Raw genomic sequence first — 18446 nt, 5'->3', positions numbered from 1 at the left:
AGGTCGTCGACCACCAAAGAAAAAAAAGAAGAAGAAAAGAAGAAGAAAAAAAAAGAGAAGAAAAGAAAGGAGAGAAAATTTGTTCTTAAAAATTGTTTCGAAACAAGAAACGAGTTTTTTTTTTTTTTGTTTCTTGTTCCAATTTTGTTCTCGAAACAAAAAAACAGATTTGGAACAAAACGCAAACAAATGCGTTTACTTGCATTTTTGCTCCTGGGAACAAAAAAACAGAAAATTTGTTCATGAACAAAAAATAAAAATGCAACCATGCACGCCCTTGGTAGCTGGGCTCGAAATCGATGGCTGAGATGAGGTTAATGGTGGTAGTCTTGGACTTTAGCGACCAACCTTGAGTACCTCAAGACCGTGCCCAAGATCCATACACCTAAGATTAAGTCCTTGGCTCTCAAAACCTAGACCTAAGGTACTCGGGATTTTTTTCATCAAATACGTTTTCATAAATTTCTGGTAACTAATGTGAGAAAATGATTTCCATATTATTTGTAGAATCACAGCAAAATATAGGAAAATAAAATTATTTTTCTTGAAAATAAGTTTCATCGTGTGAAATAAAGGGAGCATAAATGAAAGTGCCTCAAAGGAAGCGGACTTTTATCTCAATGCTCCGTTGGAATGGCATGCACTAAGCACATACAGCCCCACCTTCCACTCCACTCCACTCCACTCCTGACTCTACTACAAATCCTGATCCTGTTGTTGACTGAGGAAGACCCCGTTACACCAATCTCTCCTTGCCCAAATTAGCACTGGTCTCACTCTCACCAGAAGATTTGACCGGTTTCAACACACCCCCACACATCAATTCAGAGCCCTCCAAAAGGGAAGCAACATCGCACTCATGTAGATGTAACACTTGTTGGGCAGGCACATATAATCTCTCTCTCTCTCTCTCTCTTTCTCTCCCCAAAAGTTGCACTGGCATGGTGAAATGGCCGATCAAAGTGGTGGTGGTGGCAACAACGCGATGATGAGGGACTACAGGAAAGGGAACTGGAATGTGAACGAGACCATGATACTGATTGAGGCGAAGAAGATGGACGACGAGAGGCGGACAAAGCGGAGCGAGGAGAGCGGCGAAGGAGTAGGGGGAGGGGCCGGAAGAGGCGGGGCCAAGCCCTCGGAGCCGAGGTGGAAGTGGGTGGAGGACTACTGCTGGAGGAGGGGGTGCTGCAGGAGCCAGAACCAGTGCAACGATAAGTGGGACAACCTAATGAGGGACTACAAGAAGGTGAGGGAATACGAGAGGCGGAGGACTGGCGAGGAGGAGGAAGTGGCCTCGTATTGGAAGATCGAGAAGAGCGAGAGGAAGGAGAGGAACCTGCCCACCAACATGATGCCGCAGATATACGAGGCCTTGGTGGATGTGGTGGAGAGGAGAGCAGGAGGAGGAGGAGGAGGAGCAGGAGGAGCAGGAGGAGCAGGAGGATCTCAGAGGGCCACTGCCGCTGCTTCCGCCTCCATCACCGCCTATTCTATCGGCCACCCGAATCCCGACGTCATCGTTAGCACTGGTTATGTGGTGGAAACGCCCATTCAGCCTCCGTTGCCTCCGCAGCAGCATGTATTGCCGGGCCCCATCGTGCCGGCATTACCTCCTCCTTCTCAGACGCCGGAGGCTCCGCCTCAGCTGCCTTCCGCTGCCGCTTCTCAGCCATTTCCATCACCAGGTACCACTCTGTAAATATAATCAAACTCTTATCAACCGTAATTTTCTTCCCTTCAAAATTGCGCAGAATCCGAACCGAGCGAGCATTCAGACACGCCGGCTAAGAGGCGGAGGAGAGGCGGAGATCGTGGTGGAGCAGCGAGCGAGGATCGCCACGAGCCGGGTGACGTGGGGACCGCGATCTCAAGGAGCGCCTCCATCATAGCGGAAGCGCTCCAGGCCTGCGACGAGCGAGAAGAGCGACGGCACAGAGACCTGGTAGGCCTCCACGAGAGGAGGCTCAAGCTTGAGGAGTCCAAGACGGAGATCAACCGACAAGGCATCGATGGCCTTGTGAGCGCCATCGACAAGCTCGCCAATTCCATCCACGCTCTAGCTTCCAGTAGTAAGAATCAATCCTCCTCATGAGGCAGCCCGCATTCAAATCCGGTTCTGTACAAAAAATCACAAAATGTTGGATGATCATCCTCGATTGATGATGATGACGACGACGACGACGACGACGATGACGATGATCCCATCACTCCATTTCATTATTGATGGCTATTAGTCTGGTTTCATATGTAAACATTTTTGTTTTCCTAATATGAACGAACTGGCACGAATGAGAATTCATCCTATGATGTTTTATTAGTGCAGAAATTTTTTCCTAAGCGAGTGGCAACTGGAGGGATTGCAATATTAGTAATTTTCATATATGCCGTGTGCTACATTGCAAGTTTTGCAGCAAGAAATCGGTTTAGAGTTCCTACTTCCTTTCAATGCCACACCTGATGAGGAAAACGAGAGACGGAAAGAAAGAGAGGGGGTTTGTTTTGAAAGAAAGGAGCGAGGAGATTTTGCACCGCACGCGCTGCATTGGGGCGTGGCCAGGGGTCGGCTTATCTATCATTTATGAGGCACAAATATGAGAAATTTTTGCTACTGGGCAGCACTGACAAGTACTCTGAAAAACAGGTATGGCACTTCCAAAAAGGACTGGTCAAAGGCGACCGGTCAATGACTCTCTGATGATGCCTTTGCTCATAATTACTAGATTGCCATTTACTTATTTTCTTTTTCTTTTTTCTTTTCGGCTTCCCGCTGGGGGGTGTTGTCTTGTTGCGATATGTGCATCCTGGTGGTGGAGGGGCTGAAGCAAAAGCTTTTGGTCCCTCCTTTTATTTCCCACTTCTTACTCTCTGAAATGGGAGGTCATTATTGGCTAATTGGGTAGCCTGGCTCTGTGGCTTCTGACAAAAGGGTGAGCCACAGTTTGCCGATTTTGCCCTTCGAGGAGATCCAGCTGTATTTTGTGGGGTACTCTGGTAAGAAAATATTTGCATTTTGAGACGAAGGTTGGTTTGGAACCTTGATTTAGTTCCTTTTTGATGGAAGCAAGAGAGAGTTGAGGTCATTGTCCCTGCTCGGAATTCTCTTAAGCCGTAGGACTGAAATAAGCTCTCGCAAGTTTGTTGTGCATTTTTTATTTGGCAAACACTAATGCATAAGATTCGCAATACTCAGAAAACATTTTCCCGAATCAATTGTCATCCTCACTTTCACATTAAAATCACTTCATTTTTATTTTTTTTATTTTCCGAGACCATTACTTGGCATCCTATGATAAAGCCCAACAAATAAAAAGACTATATTGCCCTATCTTTGCACACCTTAACCTCGGTCCATCCATAACCGTCCATGGCCTTCGCAGTCACCCCACCACCCCCGGTCACTATCTTCTCGGCATTGCCTTTAACTCTCTATCTCTCTCAGCTCTCTCTCTCTCTCTCTCTGAGGTAGTCCATGGCCTTGCCACGCCCTTGATCTTGATCTTGGGTCCAAATAGCCATGGTCAACCCTCCATAGCCTCAGCGGGGCTCTCAACCTTGATCTAAGGCCATCAATGATTGCTAGTATCCTCACCATTAACTTTGTCGGTGCTGTGGCATGAAATTGTTGGAGAGAGAGAGAGAAGGGTTACGAGATGGAGGAATTGAGGATGAACCTCAAAACGATAGGTGATGGCGAGGGTACTGCAACTGGTTGCCCATTTAGGGTTTGGGTTGATTTGTAATTTTCGTTGTTTAAGCAACATAACAATTTTGGTAGGGGCATTTGGGAAAGAAAAATGACTGATTTTGTAACATTAATGATGTTAATGGGAAGGCTTAATACCCTAAAAACCCCAAACTTTAGTTTTAATCTCCATTCTACCCTAATTCTTTTATCACATAAAAAAACCCTCAAATTTGATTTTTGTCTTAATTCTACCCTAAATTTTAATTTATCCAATAAGAAAACCCTCTACTTTAGATTCAATCCCAATTTACTTAAATTTTTTTTTGTCTCATAAAAACATCGACTTTTAATTGAGTTCCAAATCTATCCCTATTAACCCTTCATTCAAAATTTCTCTTGACAATAGAGATAAAGAAAAAAAAAACTCATGAGTGCGAGCTATTTGAGCAACCTAAGCGTGAGATTTCCAACCACAAGAGATGGAAGACTCTTGAACACAATAGGTTGAATACTAAGCGCAAAATTGAAGATCCTCAAGTAAGATGGAAGAATTAACAATAAGAGCAATTGAAGAAAACTAGCCCTAATTGCTCTAGTTTTAACCCAAATTTCAGATCTAAGAAAATGTCGTGTGAGTTGACGTGGAAATTCATCTCCAAAAGACATTTTATTGGATCTGAAAGTCGAGGAAAACTAGAGCAATGACGTGAAAATGTCACATCACCAAGGGCAATTTTGGACGTAGTGTCCACTAAGGTAAATATGAGACTCAAGCAAAAATTGGTGGTTCTTTATGAGACAAAAAGAAAAAAAAAGTTTAGGATAGAATTGGGATTGGACCAAAATTTAAGAGTTTTTTTATGAGATGAAAAAAATTTAGAGTATAATTGGGATAAGATCTAAAGTTGAGGGTGTTTAGGATAATAGGCTCATCTGGAAAAGGATGTATATAGTCAAAAGCGAAGGTAAAGTGGTATTATTGAGACAAGTAATGATGGTTTTTCGTGTTTTTCTCTTCTTTTTTTCCTTTTATTGATGAGTTTAAACAGGTAATCATAATCAACATCCTATTTTAAGTCTGAATTTTCGGTGAGATAGCATTGCGAACCTAAAATCATGGAAACTGTGCAAAAGAACGTATAAAAAATCAACTATATTAAGATAATGTACAGAGCAAAACGTGAATTTTACCCAGAGCAAAACGAACTAAGGTTTGTTGTGAAACCCAAATCCTAAAATATCAACTCTAGTATTAGAATGTAATGTGAGGAAAATCTCTCTAATATCTATATTCTTGAAACAGATAAACTATTGTGTAAACTATAAATATACATTTACTCTGAATCTAAAACACTCTATAAAAGTATAGGGTTTATGTGACGTTGATTTTATTATTTACCATTTTATCCTTTTTCACCAACATTCTTTTTCGCAAATGGTTGTCCTCATAGAGCTGTGAACATCTAAAATATTCTCCAATCTTATCTCACGAGAAAGAAATTCAAGTGACGGACATGATGACATGATGTACACAACTAATTACCATTGTTCACATGTGATAAATCTAATCTACTTGGCATCATGTGTATATATCCTACTTTTCATTTATTAGCATGTCCTTTTCACGTGGTGCATCGCTCACACGAAATATATTTTTCTCCTCCCACACTCCTCCAATCATGGTTTTCTGGACCAATATACATTTTTCCATTAAATCACATGCTAATTAGTCCTTTTGCAAATGCATATATTCATAACCAAGCTCACAAGAAAAGCAGGGAAACGCTCACAAATATCTGGGCAACAAACCAACTCCATGTGGTTGCCAGGCAGAGCCTCACCTTGCTTTTCAGCCCGTGTTATTTTCTCCCTCAATCCGCTTCTTCTTCTTCATCATTCTCGTTTCGGATACTTATCTAATTCATTAACTAACAATCACAATGTAAATCTTTACGTTTTCGCCTTCCCTTACCTAAACACTCACCACGTATACTATGGTTTTGTCCTCACGAAATTGATTATGTATCAGCCCAAACCATCCGAAAAATGTCAATGTAAATTTTAAGGTCTGGAATAAGCGACATCAATTAGCTAGCCAATTAAGTTTCACCAATACTATTTTTGGTACGGCAAAACAGAATAGAACAAATATGTTAATTTGGTAAATTTTACGGTGACGAAAAAAAAACCGTGAAAGTAGAGGGAAGCATTAATCTTAATATGTTTAATACAAAAATTTAGATTAAAAGTTATAAATAATTTAATAAAATATTATTCTAAAAACATAGTTGACTACACAGTCATGACATTGATTAATAGGGAAAAACCCACAAAAAGGCCTAAACTATACCCATCGTGATACATTTATTTATATTTTTTTCTATGTACCAAAAAATCATAAACTTGTACCTTTATGACACATTTACTTACTATCAAAATTCTGTTAATACTTCCCATTAAAAATCTGCCTTCATCGATGCTAGAAAGCAAACATTGTAGCCATGATGCCCCCATAGCTTAAGTGAAATAAAAATGATATACTTTTGATTGAAAAATCATTTCTGGTGAATATTGATGAATGATAATTGTGTCACATAGCTACAAGTTCGGTGTTTTTATGTCACAAAAAAATGTTTAGGGTAAAAGTGTCATAGTGGGTATAATTTTGGAGGTTTTTTTACAAATGGTTATTGAACTTTGGCCCAATGCGCAATGTGATTCCATGATCTTTAACTTAGGCTCCGTTCGTTTCGCTGAAAATAACTTCCGGAAAATATTTTCCGAAATTTCCGGTGTTCGGATGGCGGAAAACACACGGTCAACGGAAAATATTTTCCGGTCAACAGAAAATTCCTTCTTGAATGAGCGGAAAATGTTTTCCTTTTTGAAAAGAGGAAAACATTTTCCGCAGCTCTCACACGAGCCTGGGTGCTCCCGCCGCTCTTTCCTCCCTTCATGTTCTCGTTCTCTCTCTCTCTCTCTTTTCTTGCTCTCCCCGCAGGAGGCTTCGACGACGTCCTTCCGGATCGCCCGCCGCCCCCCCGCCGCTCCTCCTCTCCTGCCCGCCTGCTCCACCGGGAAGCCACCGCCGCGCTCCGCTTCCCCGGCGGCTCGAAGCCGCTCGGGAGGATCCGGCTCAAGAGGGAGCACCGCGGAGGCGCCGGGAGGCTCGCGGGGAGCCCGCCGTCCAGGCCGGCCGCTCGTCGTGCGGCCGCGAGCCATGAGCTCGTCAGATCTGGCGGCGGAGCTCGCGGCTCGCCGGATCTAACGGCGAGAGCTCGGGCTCCCGATCCGGGCGAGCTCGAGCTCGCGCGATCCGACAAGCTCGGGTGAGATCGGCCGAGCTCGATCTCACCCGAGCTCGCCGATCCGGCCACCGGGTCTTGGTCGGCCGGGAGGAAGGAGGTGGGCGGCGGCGAAGCCGCCGGGAGGAAGGAGGTGGCGGCGGCGGAAGCCGCCGGGAGGAAGGAGGTGGCGGCGGCGGAAGGAGGAGGAAGGAGGCCACGGCGGACGACGCCGCCGGGAGGAATCGGGAGGAAGAAGGAGACGGAAGGAGGAAGGAAAAAAAAAGAAATAATAAATAATAAAAATTTATATTTTAAAAATATAAATCATTTAAAAATATATAAAATTTAATTTTTGATAATTTTTCCAGGAAAATGTTTGAGCTAACGAACAAGGAAAATATTTTCCACTCAAATTTTAGATGTTGGCCGAACATCGGAAAATAGAGTCATTTTCCTGGAAAATGACTTCCAGAAAATGTTTTCCTGGAAACATGATATTTTCCGTGAAACGAACGGAGATTAATGTTCAAATTTAGTCCCTAAATTTTTAGTTTTGTATATGTTTAACTATATGAAAATGTGCAATGTTGTCCTTGATCTTAAATTAATGGAAAAACTATATCGAACATTTTTATATAATTCAAGGAGTATATTGAACATGTAGCAAAAGTTTATGGACCATACATAATTCATTAAAATTTCAGGGACTATACTGAATATTAAGCTAAAATTTAGGAACCACATTATATGTTGAGCAAAGTTCAAGAATTATTTATGTTATTATCCCAAAAAGGAACTTTGATGTATGTCAAGTGGGTAAAATTTGGGGTTCTTTGTGGCTTTTTTATGTAAGTAATATGTCATCAACTAAATTATTAAGAAATATTAGTTTTGGTGGGGTAATATCTGACCCTTTGCCATGAAAATCTTTTGGTCATTTTGGGTTGACTTTGACCACGTGTTTCTTTTTCGTGGCGAAAGTACCCAAAATGTTTGACCGAAAAGTTTCTTACTCTCCACGTTGTTATGAGATAGATCTAAACTTTCAGTTTGAAGATTTATAATTACCGAAATAATTTGTTTATGCTTAATTTCTCAAGAATATATAATTAATTTAATTTACTTTATAGATTAATTTTTTGGTTAAAGTACTTTATTGATTGAATGATTAATTTTTTCATCTAATATTTTTATATCAAAATATTTACACTTCCTACTTTCCTCTTCAATAGTCATTTTTTTCTTAGATTGTTCAAGCTATACACTTGCATACGAAATAAGTTGGCAACTGTGAAAATTGAATTCAAAATCAATAAACCTTAGCCATACAATATTCTCAAATAGATAGAGAGCACCAATTACATGTCGAAATGAGTTAGTACTTCATGTTATAAGGTGAGAATAGCAGAAATTTCAATTATATTGATAATTTATGTTCATGTGTTTTTTCTAGAAAATTTGTAGGTTTCATAGACTGAGTTTCTGTTATAGTAGATTTGAGGTCTTAAACCTCAAAATCTTGAGTTGAGGTGCTCGAGACTTTTAATCTAAGTTCAATAAGCTTCATTTTGATACTTCGAAGGAATGTCGTTTGATACCTGAAATCCACTTCCAAAGTTCATTTATATGTTATGGAAATTGAGTTAGATTATATGATGATTTGGAATTTTGAGCATTTTACGTGTTTGTTGATTTTTTGCTAAATTTTGTGCTTAGATTTAGAGGTTGGTGTCTCATGAAAGTTGTTTGAAATGTCCTTGGCTACAACATATATTTTTTTCAGATTTTTTTTGGAGTTGATTTAGCCAAAGAAATCTCTGATAAATCGTCCTTAGGGTGCTTTGTCCTGTTTGTGACTTGATTGATGTTTGCCTTAAAATGAGTCAGTAAATGCATTCGATTGGTCTCGAGTCCTTCACAACAGTTGTAGTGCGTCTCATAAGTTTTTAACAATGTATAGACCGCACCAATTGGCCATCGTTTGCTTGGTTAATCTCATGATCAAAGATAGATTTTAACTATGCAATTTTGGGCAGTAGGATTGGTTTGACCTGTTTTGCAAATTTTGTATGATATTTTGCGAACCAAATTGGGTTAAGATGTTTCATGAAACTTAAACCTTGCATCTAGACCTAATAGCACAAAAAATTGTATATTTTTTTTATGTCATTTAAAGAAGATAAATCATGATTTGTTCAGGACATTGTTGATGTGGTTACTGCAGATTAGACCTCTAAATGGAAATATCTTTGATCATGAGTATTAACATGTTCAATTGCCTTCAATGCATTCTAGACATTTGTAAAGGACATTTCAAGTTTTGAAATGACATATAGCATGCCTAAATTGTCCGTCATTATCCCTAAGCCTACATCTATCCACTCTTCAAACTAATAGCCATAAGTCGGACTAGATTCTAGTAGTAATCTACTCAAAAAGTTACAATTGACAAGCACTAATCTTATTACAAGATAGATCACATTATCAAAACATAACTATTGCTTTTACTCTTGTACTCTTAATCTAGAGCACAATCACTCCAACAACACAAATACAATACTCAATGAAACAATCGAAAGAGAGCTTATCACTAAAAACAATGTGAAACTATTTTTCAAATCTTGATATATGTCGTTCTCTCTCTAACATTTGGCATCTATTATCTTCTCCTTTATAACCATCTTCAATCTATCCATTGGAGGTGGATTGAAGAAACAAAGAATCGTTAGAGTGATTGTTGATGTATTGTCTAAAGATAGAACTACTCATACAATCCTTTTCTTAGATATTTGCACTCTAAAAATAATATCGGCTACTGTCTCTTTGTTGCAGTCTTTGACAGACCTATCAGACTACCTAACTATTTGATTACTATATCCACCTGAATTTTACTACTGTGCGAATCCACAGCCATAATAGCTGTATTACTAAATTAACAAACATTAACAAAATGTACGTTGTTGCCATAGCACCAATGACTCGATATGTGCAACATCAACATAGATATCGACATCAGTTGATTTTTTAGGTCTATTGGTACTATTTATGGAAAATCTGTATCGAGACGTATTGTCATTCTTCTATCCACTTAATCGCACCATGGATCTTACTTGGTCTTTTGTTACAACCATTGCATATACTATAGTGAACATTATACTGAAGATAGCTTGGGCATTATCAAAATCATTTGGAGATATTTTTTCAACAAAGAATATGTGTGACGAGTTTACAGTTAAACTAAATCTTTAAATAGTTCTCGGTCGTTGGATCATCTCTTTAAATCCCAAAACTAGCCATTACACTACTAGCGAGAGGATATTAATGTTCCTATTAAGACTGATGGGTCAAAGCTTCACCATTGAGTATTAGGTATCTCAGGGAATAATGAGTCATAAGTCACTGGATATTGAGATACTTAAGCTAGAACATAGGTGCTTGACTTGAACAAGTTCACTAAACATGACATACATAGAACAATTAGCAATATGAAAGTTCTAAGCAGGGTTAATAACTAATCTTCATACTTTGGTCTTGTATAAAATCCTTAGACCTAAGACATGAAACTGACTTGTATGTTGAATGGCTGTAGTTTATAAGTGCGCATATTGACGTTTCGTTGAATCGTCTTTGTACTTGATGGTTATAGTTTATTCACATATGAAGGTACATGCACATGCAATATGGAATATGTCTTCCTGTTATATACCTAAATATACAACATAGAAGATTGATGTCTTATGCAATCTAATCGTGACATTATATTGAAATCTTCGACTGGGTTTGTAATTGAGAATGATTATTTCATGTCTTGTGAAAATATATGTTAGTTAAATTTGGGCATATGATTGAATTGATGGCTTGACAAACAATTCCACAGTCTTTGTTTGATTAGGACATATAGAGACGGAAGGATTAAATTATATGATCGCCAAAACTGATAGGTTTATTATGTTCTTGAAATGTTCGCATTATAGGAACTAGAGACTAACTAAGGCAATTAGTTCTCTTAATCCTATTGCTAGCTCAATAATAAATCTAGGGATATCACATACCATAACCAATTCAAAATGACATTTAAAACAAGAGAGACAATATTGCAAATTTGTTTGCAATTGAGGCAATTAGATTGAGTTGGGCTAAAAATAAAATATTTGAAAGGGGTTTCAAACTTTACAGCCAAATCAAAGGTTTGGAGCAAGTTTAGACTTTACGATTGAATCAAAAGAAATGAAATGCAATGATTGAATTAATGATCTAAAGTATGTTTAGACCAATAATCGTATTAATGATTTGAAGTGAGTTCAAAATAAATAACAAATTAAAGATATGAAACGATTCCCAACTTAAGGGCTAATTTAAATTGTTGAAACGGTTTTAGATTTAATGACCACATTAATGATCTAAAATGATTTCAGAAGTAATGATCAAATTAAAGTTTTGTAATTACAAAGTTAATACATAGAATAAAGTTTTGTAATGGTTATAGAATTAGTGTCTAAATTAATGCTTTGAAATGGTTTTAGAACTTATGTCCACATTCAAAGTCTAAAGCAAGTTCAAACATTACAGCCAAATTAATACTTTAAAATAGTTTTAGAGTGCATGTGACATCCTAAAATTTCGGATTTTAGAATTTATGAGTAAACTATTACCTTTCGAAGGAAATTAGAATCGGACCGAGTGAGTTTTGTTTGTGTTGTGCGTGAGGGATGGGTTTAGGCCACCAATTAGGCTGGCATAGTTGGTGTTGGGCCATGAATTGGACCCGATGGGCTGGACATATATAAAAGTCTTGATTTGGTTGGAAATGTCCAAATCTTGTCAATTTAGGTTTTGTGTAAATTCAAGTGGTGTTAGGTGTTCGACATCGATTTTTTATAGTCTGAATAGTATCGTCATTTTCATGTGACGTATAGAGCTATTAGTGGACCTACAATCTTAAAAAGCTAGAAATAGATATGAGGATATCTAGTTAGCTTAGATTATTTCTTTTAATGGTTGAATTGTGTGGGCATATGAGCATTATTACTAAGCTTTAGCTTATGACATTAGTGAAAACCCCCAAAATAAAGTAGCTTAACTTAGGTGCCTTAGCATTCTGACCTAAAATTAAAAAAAAAAAAAAAAAAAAAAACTTTGGTGCCTTAACCTCTCATGGTGATTGAACATTTAGGGGGTAAAATAGGGAATAAACCCTATTCACTCAAACCAAATTTCTCTAAGGCACATAAGTCAAGTAAGAAAGACAGAACTCGGATCTTGCATGCAAATGGGACAAAATCCCATTTGGCTTCCCCATGCAAGAAGGGATGAGAGACCCTTTGATTTCTATCTCCCTACACCTTAGAACCTAGCCTCATCATCATTGCCTTTTCCCTTTTCAACATAGGAGAAACTTGGTAATAACTTCGATGTCATCTCGGTGCTTGAAGACAGATTGGTTTGGTTTAGCGGATTCTCAACCATATGTGTAAGTTTCGTGGATAATTTTTGTAACACCCTTGATTCTGACCCCATAAGGATTGGCCATAAGGTCCTGAATGGATCGACCATGGACCATTGGCCATGGATTGACCAGTTTGTCGGTAAGGAATCACGGATCGGTCATGGTTCGACCGACTGACCGATCGACCGATCACGAACTGGTCAAGGTGTCAGCCGTGGATTTTCTATCGATCATACTTATGGGTAGGATCACCAGCTCATAAGATGACTGATCACAAGGATTGATCACGGGATGATTTGGATCGGCGGATGGTCGTGGGTTGATCCAATCGGTTATAATGCTTGGCCGCGGGTGATTCTGTCTGGCTATGCATCGATACACGGATGATCCGACTTGATCAAATGTGATTGCCTTCTTATAAAAAATACATCATTATCTATTTAATTCTTAGTGATTAGAAAGGAATCTTGAATTGGTGATGTCAAATCATGGATTAGTAATGCACCGACCATGAGCCATACAAATGGATCGAGTGTCAACCAGAATGAGTTCAGGGATTGACCCAACTATTCCGTCACTAATTCTAAAGTCCATGAATGCCTTAACTTAGTACTAGGCCATGGATACCCTTAGGATTGACCTTGACCGGTCGAATGGCTAATGGACCAACCTTTTAGGCCAATCGATCGTCCAAAGAAACGGTTTGTGCGAGCATGGGACGTGATGGCCAAACCTCAGGTATACATGATTCAGTTTTTTGAGGTGTACTTAATGATCCATTTTCCGGCTTTGGAACCAACTGAGATGAGAGAATTCTCTAGACCACATTTTTGATGAAGAAAAAGACAAAATTGAATTCTCTAGAACACCTTAGCTTCTTCATGAAGGTGGTTGACTTATCATTCCACCTAGATTTTTCTAGATATGGTCATAATTACCAATGATTTACCTTGGGAATTAAGCAAAGTATCTAAGCCAAATGTCCCAATAAAAATAGGACACATGGGAGCCTTAAAGCCACCCTATCTTTTAGAGTGCCTCGTATGCATAATAACTTGTTCCTTAATAATGATCAAAGTGCTCTTGTGGTCCAATGAAATGGAGACAAATAAGGCTTCAATTAATGACACTAGGTCATTAGATCTCCACCTCATAAGCTTAGGTGTCCCTTGAAAATTTGGTAATGATGGCTTAAGATTTTCCTTGGGGAAGAAGCAAATGACTCAAGGGCTTAAGTGGACCGATAAGAATAGAACTTGGTGGAATATTCTAAAAAGCCAAAATTTATGAAGCAAGTTCTTCAATTTAAGCATGTGCTAAATATCAAAACCCCATGATTAACTAAATATAAGCATTTAATGAGAATGGTGGGTCATTAGTTTAGGTGTTCATGAAAGATATGGTTATCATTATCATAAGATTTTTGTCACGCCCCGATCCTTGAGCGCGTGCCCATCCCTTTGTAGTCGATGAAATTTGCGACGTCCCAAGACACGTCTGTCAATCCATTCATTTTATTACAAATGCAAAAGCGAATTAAACACCCCTGCCAACAAATAGCATGGGTTAGAAAAATAGGAAAACAGATTCAGAACCAAAACACGCTTTTATATACACACTAAGTCATAAACAGAAGTCAACAACCAAAAGCCTACAAAAGACAAGTTCTCGAAAAGAAGCTATCCTAACTGATCTGCACTTCAAATCCCTTCAGCTCGACTCTATGTCTTCCATCCTACGACCCTGAAAAGTTAAAGCCCACGAAATGGTGAGATATAAATCTCAACATGTTTACGCTCTAAACCTCAATTAGGAGAGTAATACGTCTATGGGCGTTCTAACCACTTAACTTCACAATCACGAAGACTTACCTTGACTGATTATTCCTGCATGTTAGCACAGTTCATAACACAGACATAACAATATTCATGCTCAAATAATTAGAACGCCAACACTTTCATCTCAACAACACAATGGGTCTTAGTTATAAGGCCAAATCGTTATGACACATTCCATTCCATGCTACACAATTTTGTCCCATAATCTGGCGCATCAATCTCACTTGGAATGCGTTTCAATTGTTAATCTCAGCCACACACAGGCACGGCCTACTCGAAGTTTAGTGGTCTACTAGCATAGCCAAGCATCGTCTCGCCCCATCGAGCACGGCAATGTCACTACATCAATGGCATTCCATAAAGGAGCTTCAGTCCGGAATCTATTGCGACTGGCATCCTTTAGTAGGGCATCCCATATAGGGGCACGTCTAGCTCAACAGCTTGGGATGGGTTCTCTTAATCAACACACGATCATTCAATCTCGGCCTAGGACACCGTGTATTGCACTTAAATACCTCAATTAAAATAGTGAACTTGGCCTATTTTTTTCGTATTAAAAATACACGGTAAAAGTAATCGTGTGTGGGTACACAGTTAATTTGAACCAGAAAAACTGATACCCTTCCTTTTCAAATCCCATTATTTGATATAGTATTTAAAACAATTTTCAGTGTCTAAACCCAACACCCGGTAATTTTTGAATAATTACCAAAATTTCCAAAATTTGAAATAAACACTCAAAATTACAATCATCACTTAATTTACACAATTTAACACTCAATTGTAGAAATTAACTACACCATTGCAATCAGTATGAAATTTTGGTCACCGGCTATCCCGGTCTAATTTCTGGAAAATATTAAATAATTAAATAATTTTCAAAATAAATTAAATAAATACATATTAATTCAAAAATACAAACTTAGGCTAAATATTGCTAATCTAACTACCTATTGAACTAATTAAAGTATCCTAACCATTCTAACTACAAGGCCACACAATAAACTAACTAATTACAATTTCTAACCACCCAAATCACTAATCTAACTAACCTAATTAAGTAAACAAACTAATAACTACACTAATCTAATCTTAATTTAATCTAAACACCTCTTAAACGTCATTAACACCCTAATGAGAATTTAGTATATAAACTCACTAGTTTAGCACAAAAAAATCGATTCACCGCGATGGCGGCGCAACAGTGGCCGAAACTTGGGCCTAAGGCGACGCCAAGGAAGACCAAACTAAGGCCAAAAAGACCTTGCAAGGCTTACGGTTGCTGCTAGTCTGGAAGGGGCTTGCTGGTCGCGGCTTGGCTTGGCTGATCGAAGTTGCAGTACGCGGTGGTAGCTTGCGGGAACACGGTTGCTGGTTGCGCGATCACGGTTCTGGACGTGTGGCCACGTGAGGACCATCAAAGGAGTTGACTCACCTGGGGGGTTTCTTGCATATGGTGGCAGCGAAATGGAGTGAGTCGGTGGAGGGAGATGCGAACGAAGGAGAGGGGGCGTCGCTGGAGTCTTCATGGCATCATGAAAGAGGAGTAGCATATTCGGTGGAGAATATAGGTTGGTGGGGTTGCGGGGTTTGGAGGAAGGAGTTGCTTCAAGGGAAAAAAAAAGAAAAAAAGAAAGAAAGCAAAAACAGAAGGGAAAAATGAAAGAGAAACAGAATTGAAAGGGTCGGGGGAAGTTGGTTCGCGAAGAAGAAGGGAGCAGCTTGGCATGAGGAGGAAGCTTTGGTTTGGGGGGGGGCAAGTCAACAAAACTATCTACACAATTAATGTTTGGTCCCCCAAAAGTCTCCATGCCTATCCCTTGGTTCCCAAATTATTTCTTGCACATAAAATCTCATAAGTAACAAGTTTTGATGCCAAATGTTGCAGCCCCCATACCAACCTCCGAATTTCACCAATTGAGCTTCAATTTCTTCACTAAATTCCCTAATTTGATGTCTAATTTTGCTAAGGAGGAAGCCCACACAATTTCCACAATTTTCCTTCACTAAATAGCTCACTAAGGAGGCCAAACATCAACTTAATTTAGCCCCACCAAATTTCCTTTCTTTTCCAAATTGTCTGAATTAATTTTCCATAAAAATCTCGAGCTCGCCGAAATTTCTTCGGAGGATGAGTCAATATTCCTAAAATAAATCATGACATGACAGAACTTTCAATTTCTGAAATCGAGTTCAAATTCATGATTAATTTCAATTTGACACGATTTTAGCATGACCTAATCTACTAGGTAGCTTTTAGAAATTTTTAGTGCAATGACTCGTGGTTGATTATTTTCAAGCCACAATGTACATCTTTGACACATTGACAACTCTCGGTTGTTGTGAAAATCTTGAGGTTTCAAATCTGGATATAGGGTACCAAAACGACAAATAAATCGGTTTAGTGCCATTCGATAGAAATTTTGCAATTATATGGAATCACCCACACACTAATTACATACCTTTGTCAAATTGACCTATCTCCGGTCTTTGATCGATTTTGACGGTGTCATAATGACCCTTGCAGATTAACATAGTCGAGTAGTCGATTCCTGGTCAAATTTTCAAGTCTATTGCGTTTATATTCCTTAACGGCTTTACCTAATAGGGTAATTATCCCGTGAATGGCCAACTCATGGAAAAGAACTATAGGTGCATCGATGAAAAGTCTTACTTATTCAATTGAAAACAGAACCTGAAATTCAAGATGTCACAATTTTCCTTAGAGGACAAGTAGGCCAAATCATGATAGCATTGTATAAATGGTCCAATAGGAATGAAACAAGTAAGACTCCAATCATTGCATTTGGCCATTAGGTGTGCCACCTTTTAAAATAGGCATGACACCTTGCAACTTAAGCTTGCCACCTCAATGCCATAGCCGTGCCACTCTAAAAAATGTGATTGGACTACTTAGATGAGTAATGATGAGGTTGGTGCCTATAAATAGATAAATGCCCCATTCATTTCTATCATTGGAACCCTTTTGCCATTCACACACCATTCTTTCCTTTTTCTCCTTTCTCTTGGCCTTACACCATCGCCCCATCAAGTTATCTAAGCCAGTTCTCGATGTTTGCCCAAGTAAGTATGATCCTTATGTCTCATTTAGGATGGTAGTCTCCATTGTCGAGTCTTATTAGGTGCTCACCCGTCAAGCCGTGGCTTTTATATGGTTTTGCTCATGTTTGTGCTTGAAAGTGTGCTTGAGTTGTTCATGTCCAGAATGAGGCCGAGGTTCATTTGGATTGATTTCATCGCAAGACAAAGTTGCCCAAGCCATAAAGCTTTGGTTTTGGCATAAATAGGATGCCATGTCCAAGCCTTGCTTGGTGTGGGAATTGCCTAAGGCCGCAAGATCCTAAATTAACATTAAGGTGTGTCGATCTTATGCCTTGATCAGTACAGGGATTGCTTAAATCCACGAGGTCTTGGTAAGGCACCAAGCATGTTGATTTATATAGCCCAATGGACACGGGGACTTTGTACTTGGTGTTGAATGAAACCGCGAGCTGAGGGTCATTCTTGATACATATATTTTCATGTCGGGTTGGAGCCAAGGTCCATTAAGCTTGGGATCGTGTGAGGTCCCGACCGGTGACGACCCTCGACCCTTTGGGTACGCCACGCCGTCCCTTAGTCCTTGTGCTTATCTCAATGCAAAAGTGGGTATCGAAACTCCATCTTAATTTAAAATGACCCACACGATATACAAACAAGGCACTTTTATTTATTTATAACTTTCAAACGATATCAGTCGGTACACTTAGGCCAAAAAAGTTCCTATTTTTGGCTAAACCAAAATTGGATCGACCATCTAGCTATCTATCTACACTATTGTCTGGGTGTCACGTGCTGGCATCCAAAAATGCTGGCATCCTCCCGAGTCCTCCACCTACTCAACCCCACTCAAGCCGTCATCATCATCCTCCGGAAGTGGTAATGGCCCCATCGTACGCCTGTTGACTCGGGCATACAGGACAATAAACCCCATGAGCACGGGGCCTATGGTGAGGATCACCGTGATCCATATGAATGTGATGCTCGGAAAGTTAGGGTCGGCATGCTCCATTTGGTCCCACCTAAGGTTGATGGGGATGCCATAGAACATACTAAAGACACGAGTTGCAACGGCATATCTATGTCTTTGAAATATGATAGTCTCACAAAGGGTGAGTACAACCACT

At 39.3% G+C, this 18446-nt stretch overlaps 1 protein-coding gene across 1 annotated transcript; it reads left to right on the top strand.

Annotated features, from left to right (window-relative positions):
- The first annotated feature begins 794 nt into the window (after nt 1-794).
- On the top strand, nt 795-2282 carry LOC104442814 (protein SCARECROW 1). Its single transcript, XM_010056203.3, has 2 exons — nt 795-1688; nt 1755-2282. Exons 1-2 carry the CDS (start codon nt 950-952, stop codon nt 2093-2095), a joined length of 1080 nt encoding a protein of 359 aa, XP_010054505.2. The 5' UTR covers nt 795-949; the 3' UTR covers nt 2096-2282.
- Nucleotides 2283-18446: the final 16164 nt, after the last annotated feature.

This window comes from Eucalyptus grandis, chromosome 11, assembly GCF_016545825.1.
Source record: "Eucalyptus grandis isolate ANBG69807.140 chromosome 11, ASM1654582v1, whole genome shotgun sequence".
NCBI classification, from domain to species: Eukaryota; Viridiplantae; Streptophyta; class Magnoliopsida; order Myrtales; family Myrtaceae; genus Eucalyptus; species Eucalyptus grandis.
Note: the sequence above shows the minus strand (reverse complement) of the source record. Positions and strands in the feature narration are given on the sequence as shown.

Excerpts from the sequence above, each read along its gene's own strand:
- LOC104442814 (XM_010056203.3), top strand. The coding sequence starts at position 950 with ATGGCCGATCAAAGTGGTGGTGGTGGCAACAACGCGATGATGAGGGAC. Across the intron at positions 1,689-1,754 it reads TCAGCCATTTCCATCACCAG|AATCCGAACCGAGCGAGCAT; the intron begins GTACCACTCTGT and ends AAAATTGCGCAG.